Below are 24,312 nucleotides of genomic sequence, written 5' to 3' on the forward strand. Positions count from 1 at the left end.
TCTGTTATCTACTATGCAACCATCTTCTTATCCAGGCCTCTACTACACAACCACTTTCTTATCCAGTCTTCCATCCTAGGACCTGCTCGGTTTATTGATAAGTATCCTATGCAGAACAGTATCAAAAGCTTTGCTGAGATCAAATTATACAACACCAGAACTTGCATCTAATTCTCTAGCCATCCAATGAAAGAAACTGAACAGTTTTGTGTCACATGACCTCAATTTGCTATCTTGAGGTTCCCTATTATTGGCTGCTGTGGGCTCTCTGCTAAGAGATGGGCAAAGAGTTTGAAGACCTAATGTTGAAGGTGGACCCTCACATGTTTTTTGGGACTTGGAGTGGGAGAGGTAGAGGCTCAAGCTACAATAGTAGTGCAAGGTTTAAGTTTGGAAAGGCAAAGTGTCTTTACAGAGGGTGATCCATGTAAACTCAAATAAGCCACACAAAAGTGTATAAAAAAGATTTATTGAAATTTATCAATGACAAACAGACATAAAACAACTTTTGGCTCTCCTGGAGGGGGTGGGGAGAACAGCTGCAAAATGTTTTATACAGATGAGATCTTGGCTAGAAAAGAAGAATCATTGAGGGAACAAAAAGAAAACCCATAGAATCACTGGTTATTTCCAGCTTTTCACTTTTACAGACTTCCACTAGGTAAGAAAATACAATTCTGTATTAGTATTCTGTGATGACGTAAAGGAAAAGGAGGTGAGGGAGCTGCTCATCATGGCTTGGAGGGGTGTAAAGACATCTTGTGTGGAGCAGCTTCTTGCTCTAAGCCACATCATGGTCCAGTATACACTACACACTGAAGTCCTGCTCACACACCTCTTCCTAGCTTCTTTCTGATTTTATCATTTATTTTGCCAGGAACATGTTTTGTGTTTTTTTCCAGCTAATGACTGCCACTTTCAGTATTGGTTTAACTACCCAAAGCAACAGGGAAAGTCACTGCACATAATGGGAAACAGACAACCCCTTTTTTGGTCAGTATTTACACATGGCAATAAGCCTCACCTACAGAGCTTGCAGAGAGCAAAGGAACAACCTCCGAAAATGGCAGTCATTCACCAAAAAAGGCAGATGATTACTGGGGAGACCCTGCTGTGCTCCCTCAGATCTGGAAAATTAAAAAAAAAAAAAAAACCAACAAAACAAAAATCAAGCCTAGAATATGTTAACAGCTGGGGTCCTACTTCACATATCAATCAGCATGTGTTCACTCTGTGTGCACATGTCAAAGGTGTTCTTTGTTATTTAACAATATCAAAACTATCCACTCCAACGAGAACAAAGTCGCACTTGGTGTATATTTACTGTTGCATTTATAACAACTGAACCAACTGAAGACAAAGGGGAGAAATAAGTTTGCAGTGTGGCTGCACAGCAAAGTCCTTGAATTCCCACACCCACCCAGTACATGTCTCTTATTCCCACAGCAATGAAACAACCAAAAAAAAAAAAAAAGTCTTAGGGAAGGGGAAAATACAGAGTAAAACCAATCAAATTACAATAAGAAGTTTTGAAAAATATTCATTTTTCATTTTAATCATCTTCGTCCCCCTCATCTTCAGGTTCTCGTTTTCTCTTTTGCCCCCTTTCTTCTTCTGAAAAAGAGATTGGGGCTGGATTAGAACATTCAGAAAAATGTTGAAGACCGATCTCTTCAAGAAAGCTTACCCTAATGACCCAACTTAACTTTTTAAGCCCACCCACATGATTCCTGCCCCGACGATTATTATACCTTTGACCATGTCTCACAATCTCCTTATGCTCATTCCTCAATCTCTTCCTCTCCGTCCTTCCTACTCCTTACCCCTCCCAATCTCTTCTCCTTTTGCTCATCCTATCTTTGTTTACCTCTCCATGCTCAATTTACATATCCTCAAAACCCCACTACTACTATGCTTACAACTTGTAACATTCTCCTTTAAGACTTTGTAATTCTATTTACTATGTAAGCCGCATCGAACCTATGTGTGGGAAAGTGCGGGGTACAAATGTAATTAATAATAATAATAATTAGCACAGACACTCATTGCTCTTGGTATTCTCATGCACAGTTAGCACAGACACATCATAGGGAGGACCCTTGCGGTTGGCCATTGCATTTGCTGGATAAACCAATTCATTACAATGAATGAGGGAAAATTTCAAAGGTACATTAGGCCCTAATAGTATATCCCTTCTAAATAAAAATTCTTCAAAGCAACTTTTGTTAAGAGTGCAAAAAGGTTCTACCACTTCCTTCTCCATACTATCCATTCCTATTGTTCTGCTTCTGCTTCATATTTTCTATACTACTATCAACACATAAGCACTCTACTCCGTCCCTCCATATTCCAAAAATATGACAATGCACAAATAATGATTGTCTGGCACATTTGACTGATATAATGTGAAGTGTGTGCTGGCCCTGATGTTTACTCAAACATTTATATGTACTACAAGGACATTAAGGAGTGAACCTCTTAAGATGGCAGCTCTTCAAGTTCATCATGAGGCCTGTTTGCTTTCACTGTATCAGGAGGCAGGTCAATAAAGTGACTGGATTAATAGGAGGCTCTATATATGTGGGTTTGTTGAATAGGAATATGAAGCATTTGCAGTCAAGTACAAAATGCAGCTGCTGCTAAGGTTTTAGTCTCTGCAGGTTCTACAAATCATGCTCTCCCCCCACATCCTTTGGTCATTTCATTCATTACCAATAGCTAAGCATGTGCTGCTTAATTTGGTAGTAGTATTCTTTTTGTTTTTTAATATTTTATTTATCAATTTTGTTATCATTACAAGATTCACTTGCAAACAGTAATACAGAGAAATTATTTTATGAAACAAATACAAGAAATAAAATAGTCCATCTCTTCCTTAGACCACAAATCCTTAACTAGTGGGGAGTGGATTACAGATGAGGAGATCAAAAAACAAAGAAGAAGAAAAAAAAAAAGAAAATAGTAAATGGCCTGGCCTTAAATTCCCATTATATTCTTTACTTAATCTGTTTCCATCATTCACTCCTTCGGTCTATTTGATAGCTTTTTCATATTCAAAAAAGTCTGAAGTTGTTCTGGTTCGAAGAATACATATTTAATACTCAGAAATCATACAAGGCATTTACAGGAATAAACCAGTAGAAATGTTGCTCCCAAAGCCCTAGCCTCTTCTCTAAGAGTTAAAAATTGCTTTCTTCTCTCTTGTGTAGTTTTGGTCACATCCGGGGAAAATCCAAACTCTTTGTCCACAAAATGTTTTTAAAGAGTTCTTGAAATATAACTTCATAACTGAATTTAAATCTTGCTCAAATGCAAATGAAACTATTAAAGTCCGTCTTTCATTTACTTCAGACAATGAATCTTCTAATAAGGCCGATATATCCTGAATTCCTTGTTCTAGTCCCTGCTTTACCTGCAAATTCTATAAATTTGTTGGTTCCACAGACTGTGAACGTTTTAGGTAAATAATACATCTTATTAAATGGAGGAATAGCCGTTGAGAGATATTGCAGGATTTCCATCAAATATTTTTAAAAGAAATCTATCGAGGTTATACCCATAGCCATAGGAAAATTCAGAATCCTTAAATTTAATCGCCTGTTGTAATTTTCGATTTGCTCTATTTTCTTGTAAATCAGTTTTATCTTTAATTGTTGTTCCAGTAATAGACTTTAATTGATTAACCTCTTGCTGCATTTGCTAATTTTGATTCTTAGAGTCTTGTTTAATCTTTTCTAATGACTCAGTTAAAGTGTCAATTTTACTCATGAGAAGAGACATATCCTGGGTTGATTTTGTTACCGCTGTTGTTAAATCCTGAATAGCCTTCCAAATAGACTTTAGCGTGACCTCCGCGGGAGCTGAAAGCTCTAAGATCACTTCCTCTGCGGTCTGGGGGGGTGCACTGCCGATCAAGGTCCGGCTACCGTCGATTCCTATCCCAGCTGGATCCTCTGCTCCCCGCCCAAAGAGCACAGGACACGGTGGAGGATTAAGATCCGGCAGTGATAAAGCTGTTTCTATCCCTAAGAGAGCCATCGCTCCTCCTTTGGCTCTCAAAGCTGTAGTCTGTGGGAGACCCGTCGAATAACGATTGATCGTCTGCTGGATTGAGGACGAAGTTCTGGCTAGCGGCAGTTGGCCTTTTACCATCCCCTTCCTTTTGGTATGCGGCATCTGGTAAGAAACTTAGAGAAAGAAAACGCCAGCAAACGACTCAGATCTGTTAGCAAATGTGGTCAGGTCGCCATCTTGACACGCCCCCTGGCTAACACAGAGTTAGTAGTATGCTTTAAAACATTAGACAGAATGGTGCCTAGGTATGTAATGGATAAACTGCTCAGGTGCCAACCTACATAAGCTTTGTGATTTCATGAAGAAAAGCTTTAAAGCCCCCCCCCCCCCCCCCCCCCCCCCAGTAAAATCTATGTGACTGTTAATTTATGCCTGTGTCTTTTCCTTTTCCTGTATTACTCCATTATTATTGAATAAGTTGCCAGTTCTTTGAACCTGTTAGATTTCCTTAAGTTCCTCTGCATCATCACCCTTGAAAACCTTTATCAGAGATGGTTTTCATGGAGGACAACGCAGTAGAACAAAGAAATCTCATGAACCAGGAAGATGTATTGAGCCAAAAATCGACAAATTAAAGAGTAGTACATCACCTGGACCGGATGGTATACAACCCAGGGTACTGAAAGAACTCAGTACGAAATTGCTGATCAACTATTAGTGATCTGTAACTTGTCGTTAAGACTGGAGGGTGCAATGTAACACCTATTTTTAAAAAGGGATCTGGGGTGATCCGAGAAGTTAACAGACCAGTAAGCCTGACATCAGTGCTGGAAACAATAGTGGAAACTATTATAAAGAATGCTGTACGGAAATATATATATTTTTTGGTACACTCGAGCTGCTCATTCCCTTTTTGATGTTCAGTCCCTCCCATCTACTGGTACATTCTTTGGTTATTTCCCATCTTGACTATTGTAACTTTCTTCTGGTCTTCCTCGATATCGTATCAGTCGTCTTCAATTAAGTGCATAAGTATTGCCATACTGGGACAGATTCAAGGTCCAACAAGCCCAGCATCCTGTTTCCAACAGTGGCCAATCCAGTTCAGAAGTACCTGGCAAGATCCTAAAACAGTACAATACATTTTATGCTGCTTATCCTAGAAATAAGAAGTGGATTTTCCCCAAGTCCATTTTAATAATGGCGTATAGATTTTTTTTTTTAAGGAAGCTATCCAAACCTTTTTTAAACCCCGCTAACTGCTTTTACTACATTCTCTGGCAACGAATTCCAGAGTTTAATTACTTGTTGAATGAAGAAATATTTTCTCCGATTCGTTTTAAATTTACTACTTTGTTGTTTCATTGCGTGCCCCCTAGGCCTAGTATTTTTGGAAAGAGTAAATAAGCAATTCACTTCTACCCATTCCAATCCATTCATTATTTTATAGACTGGATTAGGGGTTTTTTAACCCCCCCCTCACTCTCTCCTCAATCACTGGCTGATTACTTCCGCGACAAGGTGCAGAAGATCAACCTCAAATTCACCACCAAACCATCTCCTCCTCTTCACCCTTTAACCCACTCCCTCAACCAACCAACCCAGGCCTCCTTCTCCTCTTTTCCTGATATCACCGAAGAGGAAACCGCCCATCTTCTCTCCTCCTCGAAATGCACCACCTGTTCCTCTGACCCCATCCCCACCAACTTATTCAACACCATCTCTCCTACTGTCACCCCCCCCCCATCTGTCATATCCTCAACCTCTCTCTCTCCACTGCAACTGTCCCTAACACCTTCAAGCATGCTGTAGTAACACCACTCCTCAAAAAACCATCACTTGACCCTACCTGTCCCTCCAACTACCGCCCAATTTCCCTCCTACCCTTCCTCTCCAAGATACTTCATAGCCGTTGCCTTGATTTTCTCTCCTCTCATGCCATCCTCGATCCGCTTCAATCCGGCTTTTGCCCCCTACATTCGACAGAAACGGCACTAAAGTCTGCAATGACCTGTTCCTTGCCAAATCCAAAGGCCACTACTCCATCCTCATCCTCCTCAACCTATCCGCCGCTTTTGACACTGTCAATCACAATTTACTTCTTACCACACTGTCCTCATTTAGGTTCCAGGGCTCTGTCCTCTTCTGGTTCTCCTCTTATCTCTCCCACCGTAATGGTTCTTCCTCCACCCCCATCCCGCTCTCTGTTGGGAGTTCCTCAGGTATCTGTCCTTGGTCCCCTTCTTTTTTCAATCTACACTTCTTCCCTGGGCTCCCTGATCTCATTTCACGGTTTCCAATATCATCTTTATGCCGACGACACCCAGCTTTATCTCTCCACACCAGACATCACTGCGGAAGCCCAGGCCAAGGTATCGGTCTGCTTATCCGACATTGCTGCCTGGATGTCCAACCACCACCTGAATCTGAACATGGCCAAGACAGAGCTTATTGTCTTCCCACCCAAACCCACTTCTCCTCTCCCTCCACGCTCTCAGTTGATAACATCCTCATCCTCCCAGTCTCATCTGCCCGCAACCACGGAGTCATCTTCGACTCCTCCCTCTCCTTCTCTGCGCATATCCAGCAGATAGCCAAGACCTGTCGCTTCTTCCTCTATAACATTAGCAAATTTCGCCCTTTCCTCTCCGAGCACACCACCCCAACTCTCATCCACTCTCTCATTACCTCTTGCCTTGACTAGTGCAACCTACTCCTCACTGGCCCCCCACTTAGCCATCTATCCCCCCTTCAGTCCGTTCAGAACTCTGCTGCACGTCTTATCTTCCGCCTGGACCAATATACTCATATCACCCCTCTCCTCAAGTCACTGCACTGGCTTCCGATTAGGTACCACATACAGTTCAAACTTCTCTTACTAACTTACAAATGCACTCGATCTGCAGCCCCTCCCTACCTCTCTACCCTCATCTCCCCCTACGTTCCTACCCGTAACCTCCGCTCTCAAGACAAATCCCTCCTTTCAGTACCCTTCTCCACCACCGCCAACTCCAGGCTCCGCCCTTTCTGCCTCGCCTCACCCCATGCTTGGAATAAACTCCCTGAGCCCATTTGCCAGGCCCCCTCCCTGCCCATCTTCAAATCCTTGCTCAAAGCCCACTTCTTCAATGTCGCCTTCAGCACCTAACCACCATACCTCTATTCAGGAAATCTAGACTGCCCCAACTTGACATTTCGTCCTTTAGATTGTAAGCTCCATTCAGCAGGGACTGTCCTTCTTTGTTAAACTGTACAGCGCTGCGTAACCCTAGTAGCGCTCTAGAAATGTTAAGTAGTAGTAGTAGTATCACCAATCCTTTTCAACCTGACTCCACTAGCCAAGACCCTATCCACCCAAGGCCTTAACCCAATCATCTACGCTGATGACGTTACACTCTACATCCCATACAAACATGATCTGGCGGAAATCACCAATGAAATCAAATTAAGCTTAAACATCATGAAATCAGGCAAACGCATTCCAACTAAAACTGAATACAGAAAAAAACACACTGTCTCATCATCTCATCCCAATACATACAAACCCACAAACATAATCACCCCAGGATACACACTCCCTGTCTCAGACAACCTGAAAATTCTCGGAGTAACAATCGATCATAATCTATCACTAGAGACCCAAGCAAAATACACCATAAAGAAAATCTTTTTTCTCAATGTGGAAACTCAAACGCATAAAACCATTCTTCCCGAAATATTTCGTAACTTGGTACAGTCCATGGTACTAAGCCACACAGATTACTGTAATGGAATCTATGCAGGATGCAAGGCTCAAGTCATAAAGAAACTTCAGACCGCCCAAAACAAAGCAGCCAGGCTTATATTTGGAAAAACTCGTTTTGACAGCGCCAAACCACTCAGAGAAAAATTGCACTGGCTACCAGTCCAAGAATGTATCACTTTCAAAATCTGCACGACTGTTCATAAAATTATTTACGGTGCGGCTCTGGGATACATGACAGACCTCATCGACCTGCCAACCAGAAACACCACAAAATCTACACGATCATACCTAAACCTCCACTACCCAAGCAGCAAAAGGCTAAAATACTTTCCTTCATGTAACTAAATCCACTCTGTCTCCTCTTCCTCAACTATGTATTTCTCCTCTCCGGAACTGGTAATCACCACTTACGGAACTATGTAAGCCACACTGAGCCTGCAAATAGGTGGGAAAATATGGGATACAAATGTTATAAATAAATAGAAATCCACCTATGCAACCAGCTTTTCCTACCCTAAGCACACAACTATGGAACGAATTACCAAAAGCAGTAAAAACTATGCTCGACCACCTAAATTTTCGGAAAGCACTAAAGACTGTCCTGTTCAGAAGAGCATACCCCACCGACCCAACATAAAAATATCTGGTCACATGCAACACAATGTAACCAAAGACCATAATGGACTTTATCTGACTTTTCTTCCCCCTTTCCCTCTCTAACTTCCCCAATGCACCGATCATACATGTAACCACCTTAAATCTACCTCATTCTACTACAATATCACTTTGTATTCATTCATACCATGTATTGTTCAGAACGCTAATCGGCTAACACCGTTAACGGTTATATGTAAGCCACATTGAGCCTTCAAAAGGTAGGAAAACGTGGGATACAAATGTAACAAAACAATAATAATAATAGACCTCTATCATATCTCCCCCTCAGCCATCTTTTCTCCAAGCTGAAGAGCCCTAGCTACTTTAGCCTTTCCTCATATGGAAGTCGTCCCATACCTTTATCATTTTCGTCGCCCTTCTCTGTGCCTTTTCAAATTCCACTATATCTTTTTTCAAGATGTGGTGACCAGAACTGAACACAACATTCGAGGTGTGGTCGTACCATGGAGCGATACAAAGGCATTATAACGTCCTCATTTTTGTTTTCTGTTCCTTTTCTAATAATACCTAACATTCTATTTGATTTTCTTAGCTGTCGCCGCACACTGAGCAGAAGGTTTCAACGTATCATCAACAATGACGCCTAGATCCCTTTTCTGGTCGGTGACGCCTAACCTTGATTTACATAGCTATAGTTCGGGTTCCTCTTTCCCACATACGTCACTTTGCAATTACTCACAATAAACATCTTGTAAGGTCCTATTGTAATTTTTCACAATCCTCTTGCAATTTAACAACTTTGAATAACTTTGTGTCATCAGCAAATTTAATTACCTCACTAGTTACTCCCATCTCTAAATTGTTTATAAATGACTGTTGTAGATGCTTACATTTGCCCCTGTGATTTAATGTACATAAGCAAGACCAAAAGAAAACTTAAGAGAATTATTGAACATCAAAGTGCAATTAAGAGAGGCATACTTGATCTTTCCGCTGCTTTTGACACTGTCGATCACAGCATACTCCTCGATACCCTGTCCTCACTTGGGATTCCAGGGCTCTGTCCTTTCCTGGTTCTCTTCCTACCTCTCCCTCCGCACCTTCAGTGTTCAATCTGATGGATCCTCTTCTACTTCTATCCCTCTGCCTGTCGGCGTAACTCAGGGTTCTGTTCTTGGTCCCCTCCTCTTTTCTATATACACTTCTTCCCTTGGTTCATTAATCTCATCCCATGGCTTTTCCTACAATCTCTATGTTGATGACTCCCAAATCTACCTTTCTACCCCTGATATCTCACCTTGCATCCAAACCAAAGTTTCAGCGTGCTTGTCTGACATTGCTGTCTGAATGTCTCAACGCCACCTGAAATTAAACATGACCAAAACCGAGCTTCTCATTTTTCCCCCCAAACCCACCTCCCCACTCCCCCCGTTTTCTATTTCGGTTGATGGCTCTCTCATTCTCCCTGTCTCCTCTGCTCGAAACCTTGGGGTCATCTTTCACTCTTCTCTCTTCTTCTCTGCTCATATCCAGCAGATCGCCAAGACCTGTCGTTTCTTTCTTTAAAACATCTGTAAAATCCGCCCCTTTCTTTCCGAGCACTCTACCAAAACCCTCATCCACACCCTTGTCACCTCTCATTTAGACTACTGCAATCTGCTTCTTGCTGGCCTCCCACTTAGTCACCTCTCCCCTCTCCAATCGGTTCAAAACTCTGCTGCCCATCTCGTCTTCTGCCAGGGTCGCTTTACTCATACTACCCCTCTCCTCAAGTCGCTTCACTGGCTCCCTATCTGTTTTCGCATCCTGTTCAAACTTCTTCTACTAATCTATAAATGTACTCACTCTGCTGCTCCCCAATATCTCTCCACACTCGTCCTTCCCTACACCCCTCTGTTCCCTTCTCCACTACTGCCAACTCCAGACGTCGCGCCTTCTGTCTTGCTGCACCCTACGCCTGGAATAAACTTCCTGAGCCCCTACGTCTTGCCCCATCCTTGGCCACCTTTAAATCTAGACTGAAAGCCCACCTCTTTAACATTGCTTTTGACTCGTAACCACTTGTAACCACTCGCCTCCACCTACTCTCCTCTCCTCCTTCCTGTACACATTAATTGATTTGATTACTTTATTTTTTGTCTATTAGATTGTAAGCTCTTTGAGCAGGGACTGTCTTTCTTCTATGTTTGTGCAGCGCTGTGTACGCCTTGTAGCGCTATAGAAATGCTAAATAGTAGTAGTAGTAATACTAGAGAAACCATTAGTGGAACATTCCTTACAATTTAATCACAGGTTTGAAGATTTTAGGTTCTTTATACTTCAAAAACCAAAAATATGTGGGCGAGGTGGAGATATTGATAAAACATTGACCAGGATTGAACAGAGATTAATATTTAATTTTAACACAATGTATCCCAATGGTTTCAATAAAGAGAGAGATTAACTTGTATTTAAAGAAAAATCATGTGCTATTTATATTCATTTTATTATTGTTAAAAATTGTATATGTACTAGTACACTATTTAAATACATGCTTTAATTTTATTCATACCTTTAAAAAATTCCACTTCCTAGTATTTTCACATATCTGAAAGTCATTTAATAAGTTATATTTGTTCCAATGACGCCGATGACATCATTGGAATGCTTCCAAGATGGCCGCTGGAACCGATTACATTTTCAGCGTTTTTTTTTTTTTTTTTTTTTAGCTATTTCAAGCGATTTCAGTGGAGATGTTTTTCTAAAAATTACATTTCCAAGATGGCCATTTGGTGTGGATTCAGAATTCATCATTTGATAGTTTTATTTTTGACTAAAATTGTGTTTTTTAAAGCGTGCTTTTAGTTTGTTTTGTTAAAAAAAAAAAAAAAGTCCGCCACATCAATGTTTTTAAATTTGCAAGTTGAACCACAGGAATTTATCAGTTTTAAGAGGTTTTTTTTAAATTCACTTTTACTAGTTACTAAATGTTTGAGTTCAGCACTTCCTTTTTGAACTAGTATAAAAGCAGAGTCCACTGCATAACATTAAGATCTGAAGGTGTTACTCTGTCTGTGCTGACTTGGATTGAAACTCTGTGGTTCCATGTAAGTTTACCAGATTTTTTTTTTTTTTTTAAGTTTTGTGTTTAATCATTGGTAACAAATTGTTTTCCATTTGATTCACTCAGTTCACAGAGTTTTAATATGCATTCCTCTGGTTATCTTGGATATATTTCTGCCAACAAGGAAAAAAACCTGAAATAACCCTGGTTAGGTAGGTGTTCTTTTTTACACATATGGTGGACTCACCTACTGTGGTTAGAAATTACTTTATTAATTTTGTGATTTATAGAAGTCGTTTGGTTTAACACCATCAGATGTGTATGTTTTTGGAACATAATTTGCATTTTTTATGAGATAGGTATGTTTTTAGAGTTAATTTGAACTTGTGAGTTTTGACTATGAGTATGCACACATATGTACGTGTGTGCCATTTACAGTTAGTAACATGTGGTTTTATTTATTTCTTTGATAGTTTGTAGAATTTACCTTTGATGCAGCCATTTTGGCAAAACGTGGCCATGTTGGGACTTGTGCAATAAAGAATATTTGGACTCGTTCACTGAGAGCTACTCCTCTATCTTAGCCCATTCCTCAGAATCTTTCATGGTTTTATTCCTCTTAATGTTGCCCACCTAATTTTGAAAATATAAGGTCAAATTTGTCTCCAAGTCATGGTGTGCCACGGTTCTGAAAGTGCCAAAGATGGAAAAATGTAAGCAGCTGGAGAACAAGATGGCAAACACTGTGCATCCTAACCCTGCATCACCGGGGTGGGGGGGGTGGGGGGGGGAAGAGGTACTGATCATGGTTTTAATCCTAGCAGTAGTCAAAGTTCTGGAGCTTCAGTTTGGCTGCCTTTAGGGCCTCATGGAGATGACAGACTCAGGCGATCACAGAGCTTGGCAAGAGGTGGAATCTAGCATGTCTAAAGATCAGGAGGGGCATACCGGGAAATCACCACGTTTAAGCAGCGGAGGTGCATAAGAGTAAGCGCCAATGACTTGGAGAACAGGTCCTGGTGTAGTAATTTACACTTCATGAGCACTTACAACAAGACAGTGTTGGAGAAGAATACTGTATAAGTCTTGGAACGTTGGATAGTTGCTCAGCTCATGCTGATTTAAAGTGGATGCAAACTGAGCGGGCTCATCGCTCTGGCCAAAAGTGGGCACAGCCTAAATTTTGTTGTCAAGATGGCTATAGTGTGGGCTTTTAAAGCAAAAAAAAAAAAAAAAAAAAAAAAAGAAGGTGAAACTTCAGGAAAAGAAAGTCTTAATATTCCAGGACTACTATAAGAAACTGCTGTCTAAGCACAGAGAGTTTCCCAAACTATGCAGCAAACTTTTATAACAGCAATGTACAATTTGCCCTCCAGTATCTAGCGGTGTTTAAAATCTACCTCGAGGAGAAAATCCTTCTCCTATACTGCAGAACGAGCAGCCCAGTAGTTTCTGGAGTGGCTAGGTGTTGGGTTGCCCCTCAGGGGAGCTTCTTAGTCCTTTCTGTTGAGCTGCCTGTATTAGGGTCACCAAGTGGATACAGATTAGCACAATAGAGTTGATTCAGTCCTGAATTTACCACATTACATGCAGGGACTTGTAAAGGGTCATAGATTTGAAATACTGCCTTTCTGTAGGTACAACCTAAGTGGTTTACACATATTATATGCAGGTACTTTCTCTGTTCCTGTCTTGCTTATCTCAGAGAATGCAATGGGAAAATCATAACTAAAAGTCCCTGCATGCAATGGGGTAAAACTAGGAGTGGAATAATCCTGTTGGGCAAATCTGGATCCAGTTGGCAAACCTAGCCTGCTCCAAAGCAGATGAGAATGTCAAGCAATTCAACTAAAGGAAAAGCTGTTGTTTTCTGTACACCATCCTATGAAAAGTCTCTAGCCCCTCGCACATGCCAGGGACCTGGAATTCTGACTGGCCTGCAGCAAGGTGAAAACTATCTAAAGGGAATACCTTAGCTCTCAAATGGTCCTGGGGAACTGAGGAACTGAGTTCAATTCCCACTTCAGGCACAGGCAGCTCCTTGTGACTCTGGGAAAGTCACTTAACCCTCCATTGCCCCAGGTACAAATAAGTAACTGTATACAATATGTAAGCCGCATTGAGCCTGCCATGAGTGGGAAAGCGCGGGGTACAAATATAACAAAAATAAAAATAAATAAATAAATTTGCAAGCACTGCCTCCAAGGTATGCAAATCTATCTCCTGCATATTCATTGTGGATATCCTGAAAACCTGACCTGACACTCTAAGAGCAAAACACACGTGTGGGGAACGAACGAACATGTATCTAGGAAATGAACTGATTGATATTGATTAAAGATGGGAAGAATTTTATAAAAGAAACACGTACACGAGCACTAACACGAGCACAGAATACATCAGTGAAAGCTGTGGTACTGCTGAAGAGCATAATATCCACTCTAGCTCTACTCCACCTAATCCAAAGCTAAGTGAAAACTGTCTACATATCTTAACGATCTTATTGATATGTGTTTGAGTGTCAAGTCCATTGATTATTTTGCATACTGGCGGGTGGGTAGGGCAGGAGTGAAATATTGTTTTGATTTCAAGCTTGCTTTTTAGCAGCCCAGCCGTAGCAGCATGTTTTTACTGGGCACTCTCAACAACATTAGCTTTATGCTATCACTCCTTTGATGTGCGACTCACAGCAAGTATAAAAACAAAAAAAATAATAAGAAATTGAAGTAGAGTACAACGGTTTCATCTGTGTATATGGGAGTTAAAATTTAATGCCAAGAAGTGCAGAGTGATACACTTGAGGTGCAGAAACCCAAAAGAGAGATACCAAATAGGAGGGGAGAGATTAGTAAGCTCGACTCAGGAGACCTTGGGGAATTGGTGTTGGAAGATATGAAGGTGAAGAAAATGTGACAAGGCGACAGCTGTGGCCAGAAGGATGCTAGGCTGCATAGAGAGGGGTATAACCAGCAGAAGAAAGGAGATGTTGATGCCCCTCTACAAGTCGCTGGTGAGGCCCCACTTTGTGTTCAGTTCTGGAGACTGTATCTTGCTAAAGATGTAAAAAGACTGGAAGCAGTGCAAAGAAAAAGCTACAAAAATGGTATGGGATTTGCATTGCAATCCATACGAGAAGCGACTTGCTGACCTGAACATGCATACCTTGGAGAAAACGAGAAACAGAGGTGACATGATAGACGTTCAAATATTAATCCGCAACGCCAGTAACTGATGCTGGGCAGACTTCTCAGGTCTATGCCCTGATCGTAAATGAATAGATATGGATGTGCTGGAGTGTAAATTTTAAGGGGCTTCAATGTTAGCTTCAGAATTTTTAGTACAAGAACAGTGCTGGGCAGACTTCTACGGTCTGTGCTCTGAGGATTGCAAGGACAAATCAAACTCAGATATACATATAACGTATTACATACCATGTAAAATGAGTTATTTTGTTGGGCAGATTGGATGGACCGTTCAGGTCTTTATCTGCCGTCATTTACTATGTTTGAGATATGGATGTTCTTTGTGAGGGTTTGTTTGAATAGATCACAACTACCTGGCAAGATCCCAAAATAGTACAATGCATTTTATGCTGCTTATCCTAGAATAAGCAGTAGAATTTCCCCAACTCCATTTTAATAATGGTCTATGGACTTTTCCTTTAGGAAGCCATGCAAACCTTTTTTAAACCGCACTAAGCTAACCGCTTCTACTACATTCTCTGGCAACAAATTCCAGAGTTCAATTACAAGTTGAGTGAAGAAAAATGTTCTCCGATTCATTTTAAATTTACTACTTTGTAGCTTCATTGCGTGCTCCTTAGTTCTAGTATTTTTAGAAACAGTAAACAAGTGATTCACATCTACCCGTTCCACTCCACTCATTATTTTATAGACCTCTATCGTATCTCCCTTCAGCCGTCTTTTCTCCAAGCTGAAGAGCCCTACCACTTTAGCCTTTCCTCATAGGGAAATCATCCCATCCCCTTTATCATTTTTGTCACCCTTCTCTGTACCTTTTGTAATTCCACTATATCTTTTTGAGATGTGGTGACCAGAATTGAACACAATATTTGAGTTTCGGTCGCACCATGGAGCGATAGAAAGGCATTATAACGTCTGAACTTTTGCTTTCCATTCCTTTCCTAATCATACCTAACATTCGGTTCGCTTTCTTAGCCGCCACCACACACTGAGCAGCAGCTTTCAATGTTATCAATGACGATGCCTAGATCCCTTTCCTGGTCGGTGACTCCTAATGTGAAACCTTGCATCACATAGCTATAGTTTGGGTTCCTGTTTCCCATGTGCATCACTTTGCACTTGCTCACATTAAATGTGATCTGCCATTTAGATGCCCAGTCTCCCAGTTCCATAAGGTTCTCCTGCAATTTTTCACAAACCTCTTGCGATTTAAAAACTTTGAATAACTTTGTGTCATTAGCAAATTTAATTACCTCACTAGTTACTCCCATTTCTAGATCATTTATAAATATGTTAAAAAGCAGTGGTCCCAGCACAGACCCCTGGAGAACCCCACTATCTTCCCTTCTCCATTGAGAATACTGACCATTTAACCCTACTCTCTGTTTTCTATCTTTACCAGTTTTTAATCCACAATAGGACACTACCTCCTATCCCAAGATTCTCCAGTTTCCTCTGGAGTCTTTCATGAATTACTTTGTCAAACGCCTTTTGAAAATACAGATACACAATATCAAACGGCTTACCTTTATCCACATGTTTGTTCACCCCTTCAAAGTAATAGATTGATGAGGCAAGATTTCCCTTCACTAAATCCATGTTGGCTTTGTCTAATTAATCCATGCTTTTGAATACGCTCTGTAATTCTGTTCAATAGTCTCTACCATTTTGCCCGGCACTGACGTCAGGCTCACTGGTCTATAATTTCCTGGACCGCCTCCAGAACCTTTTTTGAAAATCGGAGTTACATTGGCCACCCTCCAATCTTCCAGTACCACGCTTGATTTTAAAGATAAATTATATATTACTAAGAATACTTCTGCAAGTTTATTTTTCAATTCTAACAGTACTCTGGGATGAATACCATCCGGTCCAGGAGATTTTCTACTGTTCAGTTTGTCAAATTGCCCCATTATATCCTCCAGGTTTATAGAGATTTCATTCAGTTTCTCAGACTCCTCAGTTTTGAATACCATTTCTGGCACTGGTATCTCTCCCAAATCTTCCTCGGTGAAGACAGAAGCAAAGAATTCATTTAATCTCTCAGATATGGCTTTGTCTTCTCTAACGATCCAACTTAAATGTCCTAACTCTGCAACATAAAGTAACCAAAACTTGTGCAGGACATAACTCTTCCTCCTTACGATTACCCAATGTGTCTGTCACACATGAACTCTACTCTGCCACAACATCACTCTGTATTTGTTCATACCAATATTGGTGATCGCCTGTACGGTAACAGGTAAGTCACATTGAGCCTGCAAATTGGTGGGAAAATGTGGGATACAAATGTAACAAATAAATAAAATAAATTGCCCCTTTTACCTCTTGGTCATCTAGCTGTCCAACCGATTCTTTTGCTGGCTTCTTGCTTTTCATATACCCAAAACATTTTTTTACTTTGAAAAAAAGATTGCGTTGGAGGCAAAAAGACAAAGTCCCTCTTTGCCTTCCTTATCAACACTTTGCATTTAACTTGCCATTCCTTATGCTGTTTCTCATTATTTTCAGTCGGTTCCTTCTTCCATTTTCTGAAGGATTTTCTTTTAGCTCTAATAGCTTCCGAACCTCACTTTTTAACCATGCCGGCTCTCATTTGCTCTTCCTTTTTTAATACACAGAATATATTTTGACTGGGCTTCCAGGATAGTGTTTTTGAACAGCATCCATGCCCGATGTAAATTTTTGACCTTTGCAGCCGCTCCTCTTAAGTTTTTTTTTCACCGCTCCTCTCATTTTATCATAGTCTTCTTTTTGGCAGTTAAATGCTAACGTATTGGATTTCCTTTGTTTACTTACTCCGAAGTCAATATCAAATCTGATCATAGGATCACTGTTATCAAGTGGCCCCAGCACCATTACCTCCTGCACCAGATTATGTGCTCCACTAAGGACTAGGTCTAGAATTTTTTTCTTCTCTTGTTGGCTCCTGTACCAGCTGCTCCATAAAGCATCCCTTGATTTAGTAAAGGAATTTTACCTCCCTAGCATGCCCTGATGTTTCATTCACCCAGTCAATATCGGGGTAATTGAAATCACCCATTATTATTGTGTTGCCCAGTTTGTTAGCCTCACTAATTTCTGATAACATTTCTATATCCGTCTGTTCATACTAGCGAGGTGGACGGTAGTACACTCCTATCACTATCCTTTTCTCCTTTACACATGGAATTTCAATCCATAGAGATTCCAAGACGTGTTGTTTCCTGCAGAATTTTCAATCTATTTGATTCAAGGCTCTCGTTAATATACAATGCTACTCCTCCACCAATTCGATCCACCCTATCACTACGATATAATTTGTACCCTGGTATGACAGTCTCTTACTGGTTATCCTCCTTCCACCAGGTCTCAGAGATGCCTATTATATCTAATTTTTCATTTAGTGCAATATATTCTAACTCTCCCATTTTATTTCTTAGGCTATTGGCATTCGAATGTAGACACGTCAAACTATGCTGTTTGTTCCTATTTACATCTTGCTCATTAGTGACAGTGTTAATTTGCAATCTTTTGTTTGATTTTTATTTAAGGACACCTGGAGGCATATTTTCAAAGCACTTAGCCTTCCAAAGTTCCACAGGTTTCTATGGAACTTTGGAAGGCTAAGTGCTTTGAAAATATGCCTCATTATCTACTATGGTCTCTTTTGCAACCTCGCTATCGGGATACCTATCTTCCCTGTTTTGGTGATATCTTTGAAAGATACCTTGCTCCAAACCATGAGCTTTTGAACGACTGTTGGCCCCCAGGTTCTAGTTTAAAAGCTGCTCTATCTCCTTTTTAAATGCTGATGCCAGCAGCCAGGTCCCATCGTGGTTAAGGTGCAGCCCATCCTTCCAGAATAGGCTCCTCCTTCCAAATCTAAAACCCTCTTCCCTGCACCACAGCTCATCCACAAATTGAGACTCCAGAGCTCTGTCTCTTGGGTCCTGTGCATGGAGATGAAGAAATGGTGGTGGTGTAAACAATCTTGTCTCCCAAATGTTTCAAAGGAAAGAGGACTCCTGAGCAAAGGTCTCCACCTTCTAGAATTCTATAGTCAGAGGGAAACAAAGGCACTGAGGTAGATAGTGGGGTTCCCTAGGGGTAGGTGCTGGGACCACTGTTTAACGTATTTATAAATGACCTAGAGATGGGAATAGCTAGTGAGGTAATTAAATTTGCTGATGACACAAAGTTATTCAAAGTTGTTAAATCGCAAGAAGATTGTGAAAAACTGCAAGAATCTGGGAGTCTGGGCATCCAAATGGCAGATTACTTTTAATGTGAGCGAGTGTAAAGGGATGCATGTGGGAAAGAGGAACCCGAACCATAGCTACGTGATTCAAGGTTCCACATTAGGAGTCACTGACCCGGAAAAGGGTTGAGGTGTCATCGTTGATGATACGTTGAAATGCTCTGCTCAGTGTGCAGCGGTGGCTAAGAAAGCAAATAGGTTAGGAATGGAATGAAAACAAAAATTAGAATATTATAATGCCATTGTATTGTTCCATGCTGCGACCACACCTTGAATACTGTGTGCAATTCTGGTCACTGCATCTAAAAAAAAAATACATATATATATATAGCAGAATTAGAAAAGGTACAGAGAAGGGTGACAAAAATGATAAAGGGGATGGGATGACTTCCCTATGACAAACGGCTAAAGTGACTAGGGCTCTTCAGCTTGGAGAAGAGACAGCTGAGGGGAGATATGAAAGAGATCTATAAAATACTGAATGGAGTGGAATGGGTAGATGTGAATCACTTGTTTACTCTTTCCAAAAATACTAGGACTACGAGACACACAATGAAGCTACTAAATAAATTTAAAACAAACTGGAGAAAATATTTAACTCAATGTGGAATTAAACTCAGGAATTCGTTGGCATAGAATGTGGTAAAAGCAGCTAGATTAGCAGGGTTTAAAAAAGGTTTGGACAATTTCTTAAAAATCCATGCGCCATTCGTAAGATGGACTTGGGAAATCTACTGCTCATTTCTAAGATAAGCAGCATTAAATGTGCTTTACTGTTTTGGGATCTTGTTAAGGTACTTCTCTTGGATTGGCGACTATTGAAAACATATTTGGCTTGATGGAATTTCAGTCTGTCCCAATAAGGCAACCTTATATTCTTAAAAGAATAGAAAGGAATTAGAGATTTGTTTCTGCAAAGCATCTGTAACTACCTCACCAACCAAGGGCTACAAATAAGGAAACATAGATACAAAGGGAGTTGAGTCAAGCTATGTAATTATAAAATACTTATTGTTTATTATTTTATGCCACCTTATTTGCATTGCAAGTCTAGGTGGTTAATTATAAACCATCTTATTGTAAAAATCTTTCAGGCAGCATAACTAAAATTTCTGAGTCAAACCACCACAACTAATAATAGGAATCTTTTCCATTTTAATGGAAAAGCAATTTGCTAGGTCCAGATGGATTCTCCACTGCCCCACTGAGGTATGCACACATCAGGAGCTCCAATTTGCTTGTAAACTGGTAACTTCTACAGCTGCCTTAGGTACCATGAATACCTAATGCCCAGGAATCATTAAGTGACAGAAAAGCAATCAGAATTCCTTTCAGAACCTAGCCTCAAGTCTACCGAATAGGTTGACCATCCAACATGTCCCTCAACATCTGAAGGTTTCAAAACTTGGGTCTGACTGTATCTGGCCTCATTTATGTATAAAATGCAACATGCACTGAAGATAAGATAACAATATTACACAAGACAATCTGTTCTTCTTTGGATGTTGCAAAGACCTTACTTATACAGGTCCTGCCTAATATAACAAATAACAAGCCTGATACTCAAAAGATTTATGCTTCTAAGTGTTATATTCCTAAATTTGCACCTCAAATCAAGATGAATTTTCAGAAGAAAATGTAGGGTTCTAAATGCTTATTTTCAGACAAACTTAGGAGCTTAAATTTCATTTTTTTTTTTTAAATACTGGGCCCATAAAATAAAATTGGGAGAATGATGATTCCTTATGTTAGTGTTGTCTAGCTCTTATTAGTCCCACTTCAGGATCTTTTGAATCTGATTAGCCAGAAGGTTCCTAATTGTCTCAGCTTTGCACAAACCACTTAAAAAGTCAATTATTCAATAGCAAGAAGGCACTCCATGGGTCCTCCTAGTACTTCAGACCCTGGTGGATATGATTACTGATAGTAATTCAATTTGTAAACATGACATCTAGCCTTATATGATACTATGGAAATACTAAAAGCATCAGCACTCAGTGCTGTGCATTTGCAAGTAAGAGATTTGGGTTTCGTTCCTAGACTAGGTTTCTGGAGTTAGGAGTACTGCTGTGATATCCTCTTACTACATGCTGATGGACCAGGAGACAGCAGAGAGCACTGGTTTTTATGGAATTACAACCTGTCCTTGGCTACTGAAAAGGCCTTGAATTCTGGCTTCTTAAGGGGAATAAAAGAAAGAACACCTTCTGTAGGAGCTTAAAGAGAGAAAAAAATCATACCAGCATCCTCTTCCTCCTCTTCTTCATCATCTACTTCACCATCATTGAAACCTTCTTCATCCTCCTATTAAAAAACAAAACACACTATTAAAATGATGGGAAATGCAGAAAGACCCTCTTGTCTGGTTCTTGAAACTATACAATCCATCATAACACCCAATCCAAGTGTGAGGGTGTACAAGGGTAGTACTATTACACTCATGGAGCTAAGTCTACAGAAACCAGGAATATTCTTTGTTCTTTCAGAAAGCAGTTAAAACCCATGTTTAAGTTCAAGCTTTGAGTTAAGCCAATATATGTTAGTAATTTTACTGCAGTTGTATCTTGATTTGTTTTAAGGGTTACAATTGTTAGATTTTGGTTTGTTTCAAATGACTGTTCAAAAATGTATTTTATTGTTTAACTCAATTATATGTGTTAATTGCAATTTACCCTGAACAGATTTTTTTTGAAATAATTTTATTTTGCAGATCAGGCCAATTTACTTAAATACCATGCTGAAAATAATGTCCCCCCCCCCCCCCATCTTTTTTTATAACAGCAAAATTTATTTTTGAAGAAAAGAGAAGCCTTCCCTATCCCATTCTCCAGATCATTTAACATTTGAAACCAGCCTAATCACAGTATAAATCTTTACCATAACATGTGAAATTAAGCGTTTACCAAACTGTGCGCTGCGGCACCCTGGTGTGTCGCAGCGAACTCTCTGGGGTGCTGCAGGAAATCCCGACCTCCCTCCGGCCCGAACCGCTACTGCAGATGACAGCAGCGGCAGAAAAACAACAAGCAAGTGCAGGGCTGCAGCAGCCTTCAAGCATGTGCTGTCCGTTGTGCTGTTCCTCTGCCTCCGGAACTGGAAGTTGATGTCAGTGGGGGCAGAGGACCAGCAGAGTCGACAGCGCATGCCTGAAGGCTGCTGTATTTTGGGGGCAGATGGCCTTCGGGACTCGCAGAGGAGACTGCCAAGGAGGTTGGATGAAAAGAGGAGATGGGATGAAGTCAAAAAGCTGAAGCCAATAGGTCAGTCTCCAATTCCATTTCCATTCAAAACAAAGCAAGCAAACCTATGAGCTGTGCACCCAAGTTGCCATTCTTTATTGTTGGTGGCATTTTTTAATTTAATTTCACTTATATTTTTAAATATGCTGGCTTGTGCAGCATACAGATGTCTAAAGAGGAAGTATAACAATGGAATAACTTTTCATAGGTAGAGCAGTAATTTGTTATAAATTGTAATCAATGTGTAAAACATAGCATTGTTATATTTGTGCAGAGAAAAAGATGGAGACATGTGTGGGCAGAGATGAAGACCAGTGTGGCGGGGGAGGGGGGGTGCCGTGAAAAATTGCTCGGACACGAAGGGTGCCATAAACTGAAAAAGTTTGGGAACCACTGATTAGATTTAATAGCATAGGCAAACTCACTCCTCCCACTGCTTGGTTTATGCAGGTTGTGACTAGCTCACCTAGAATGAGAAAGCAAAGATGTATCTACACACCAGAAAAGAATTCTGGACAAAGATGCCCTCATATGCTGACTGATGTATTCTAGTGAATACCTTCCCTTTAGGAAACTATTGAAAACCCATCTATTCAAACAGATTTACCCAAATGACTTGACCTACCATAAGCAAACATAAGCAACCCATCCATTTACCGCTTCATCTAATCATTAACAACAATGGCTCAGAAATGACCTCCTACCAATCTTCTTACCCTCCATGCTCTTCATCGCTCCACTTCCTTACCTATCCCTATCCTTTCTCTCATACCTCTTTTATCCCATTTACCCTTGTTCATTTGTCCTACCATATACCTCCTTTGTTGATTCAGATACTACAGATTGTATTCTCTTGTTACTATGTAAGCCGCATTGAGCCTGCGATGAGCGGGAAAGCGCAGGATACAAATGTAATAAATAAATACATTGGATAGTCCACTGTACTTAATTATGGAGAAAAGTCTAGGAATACATCTGTAGGTATTCTAATTTGCAATTACTTTGTGTCTTTACAAAATAGGCTATAAACAGATGGCTTCCTGCCCTCTCAGTCTAAGTGACCCATTATTACCTGTAGTGTTTGCAAACATCAGACTTATTCTAGATATGGCTGTACACCGCGGGAGGTGGTGGAGATGAAAACGGTAACGGATTTCAAACATGCGTGGGAAATGCATAAAGGAATCCTGTGCAGCAGGAATGGATCCTCAGAAGCTTAGCTGAAATTGGGTGGCGGAGCAGGTGGGGGGGAAGAGGGGTTGGTGGTTGGGAGGCTAGGATAGGGGAGGGCAGACTTATACGGTCTGTACCAGAGCCGGTGATGGGAGACGGGACTGGTGGTTGGGAGGCGGGAAATACTGCTGGGCAGACTTATACGGTCTGTGCCCTGAAAAGACAGGTACAAATTCAAGATATGAGTTTATCTTGGGCAGACTAGATGGACCATGCAGGTCTTTTTCTGCCGTCATCTACTATGTTACTATGTCTGTAAAAGATTCTGGGATCATATTGTTTTCCTACGATGGTACCTGCTTGTTCCCCTAGGGAAGATGAGCAGCAAATGTGTACAGCAAGTTTGTTTTAAGACTTTACACTCTGCTTCCTGTACATAAATGGAATTTCCCAAAATATGTATCAGTTCTAACATTTATAAAGTAAAACAAAATTTGTCTGTCAAACACAGGCACAGAGGGAGTAGGCAGTCATCAAGAGCCAAAATCAACCTTGCCATGTGCTTTTGGTGATCGACTGAAAGATCCACACACAACAGTACCTGCTCCTGCTGACAGACTCCGGCACTGGCCAGAGAATCGCAGAGCACAAGAAAAGCCAGCGCCTGGGGCTGCCTCAGCATGCTTCTGTTGAATTAGAGGAGGGGGAGTGCATCTATACAACACTTAAAGGGAGGCAGTTCAACTGCAGAAGTATGGCAGCTAGAGTGAATGGGTTATGGGAGACAGCAGTTTGATTATTGGCCGTGGGAGGGGGGGTGTAGAAGTCTGAAAGGAGAAGAGGTGGAACCTGATGGGAGCAGAGTTTTGAAATGCCAGGGTGACTGATTGGGGGGGGGGGGGGGGGGGGGGGGGGGGGGGGGGGGGGGGGGGGGGGGGGGGGGGGGGGGGGGGGAGGGAGGGAGAAGATGCCCGAGGCAGTGGCGTAGCCAAGGGTGGGCCCACGCCTACCCACTTTGGATTCAGGCCCACCCAGTA

At 41.0% G+C, this 24,312-nt stretch overlaps 1 protein-coding gene across 2 annotated transcripts in view; it reads right to left on the reverse strand.

The window, feature by feature from the left end:
• Positions 1-1,437: 1,437 nt before the first annotated feature.
• Positions 1,438-24,312, reverse strand: part of ANP32A (acidic nuclear phosphoprotein 32 family member A) — a 107,736-nt gene continuing 84,861 nt past the window's right edge. The window contains exons 6-7 of one of the 2 annotated variants that reach the window (XM_030189812.1): positions 21,104-21,167; positions 1,438-1,614 (exon numbers count right to left, since the gene is read on the reverse strand). In XM_030189812.1, the coding sequence (XP_030045672.1) occupies positions 1,553-1,614; positions 21,104-21,167 (126 nt within the window). In that variant the 3' untranslated portion in view covers positions 1,438-1,552. Of the gene's footprint in view, positions 1,615-21,103; positions 21,168-24,312 lie in introns of those variants that run through there. The other variant, XR_003940350.1, reaches the window with a different exon arrangement.

The sequence above is a fragment of the Microcaecilia unicolor genome, chromosome 1, assembly GCF_901765095.1.
Source record: "Microcaecilia unicolor chromosome 1, aMicUni1.1, whole genome shotgun sequence".
NCBI lineage: Eukaryota > Metazoa > Chordata > Amphibia > Gymnophiona > Siphonopidae > Microcaecilia > Microcaecilia unicolor.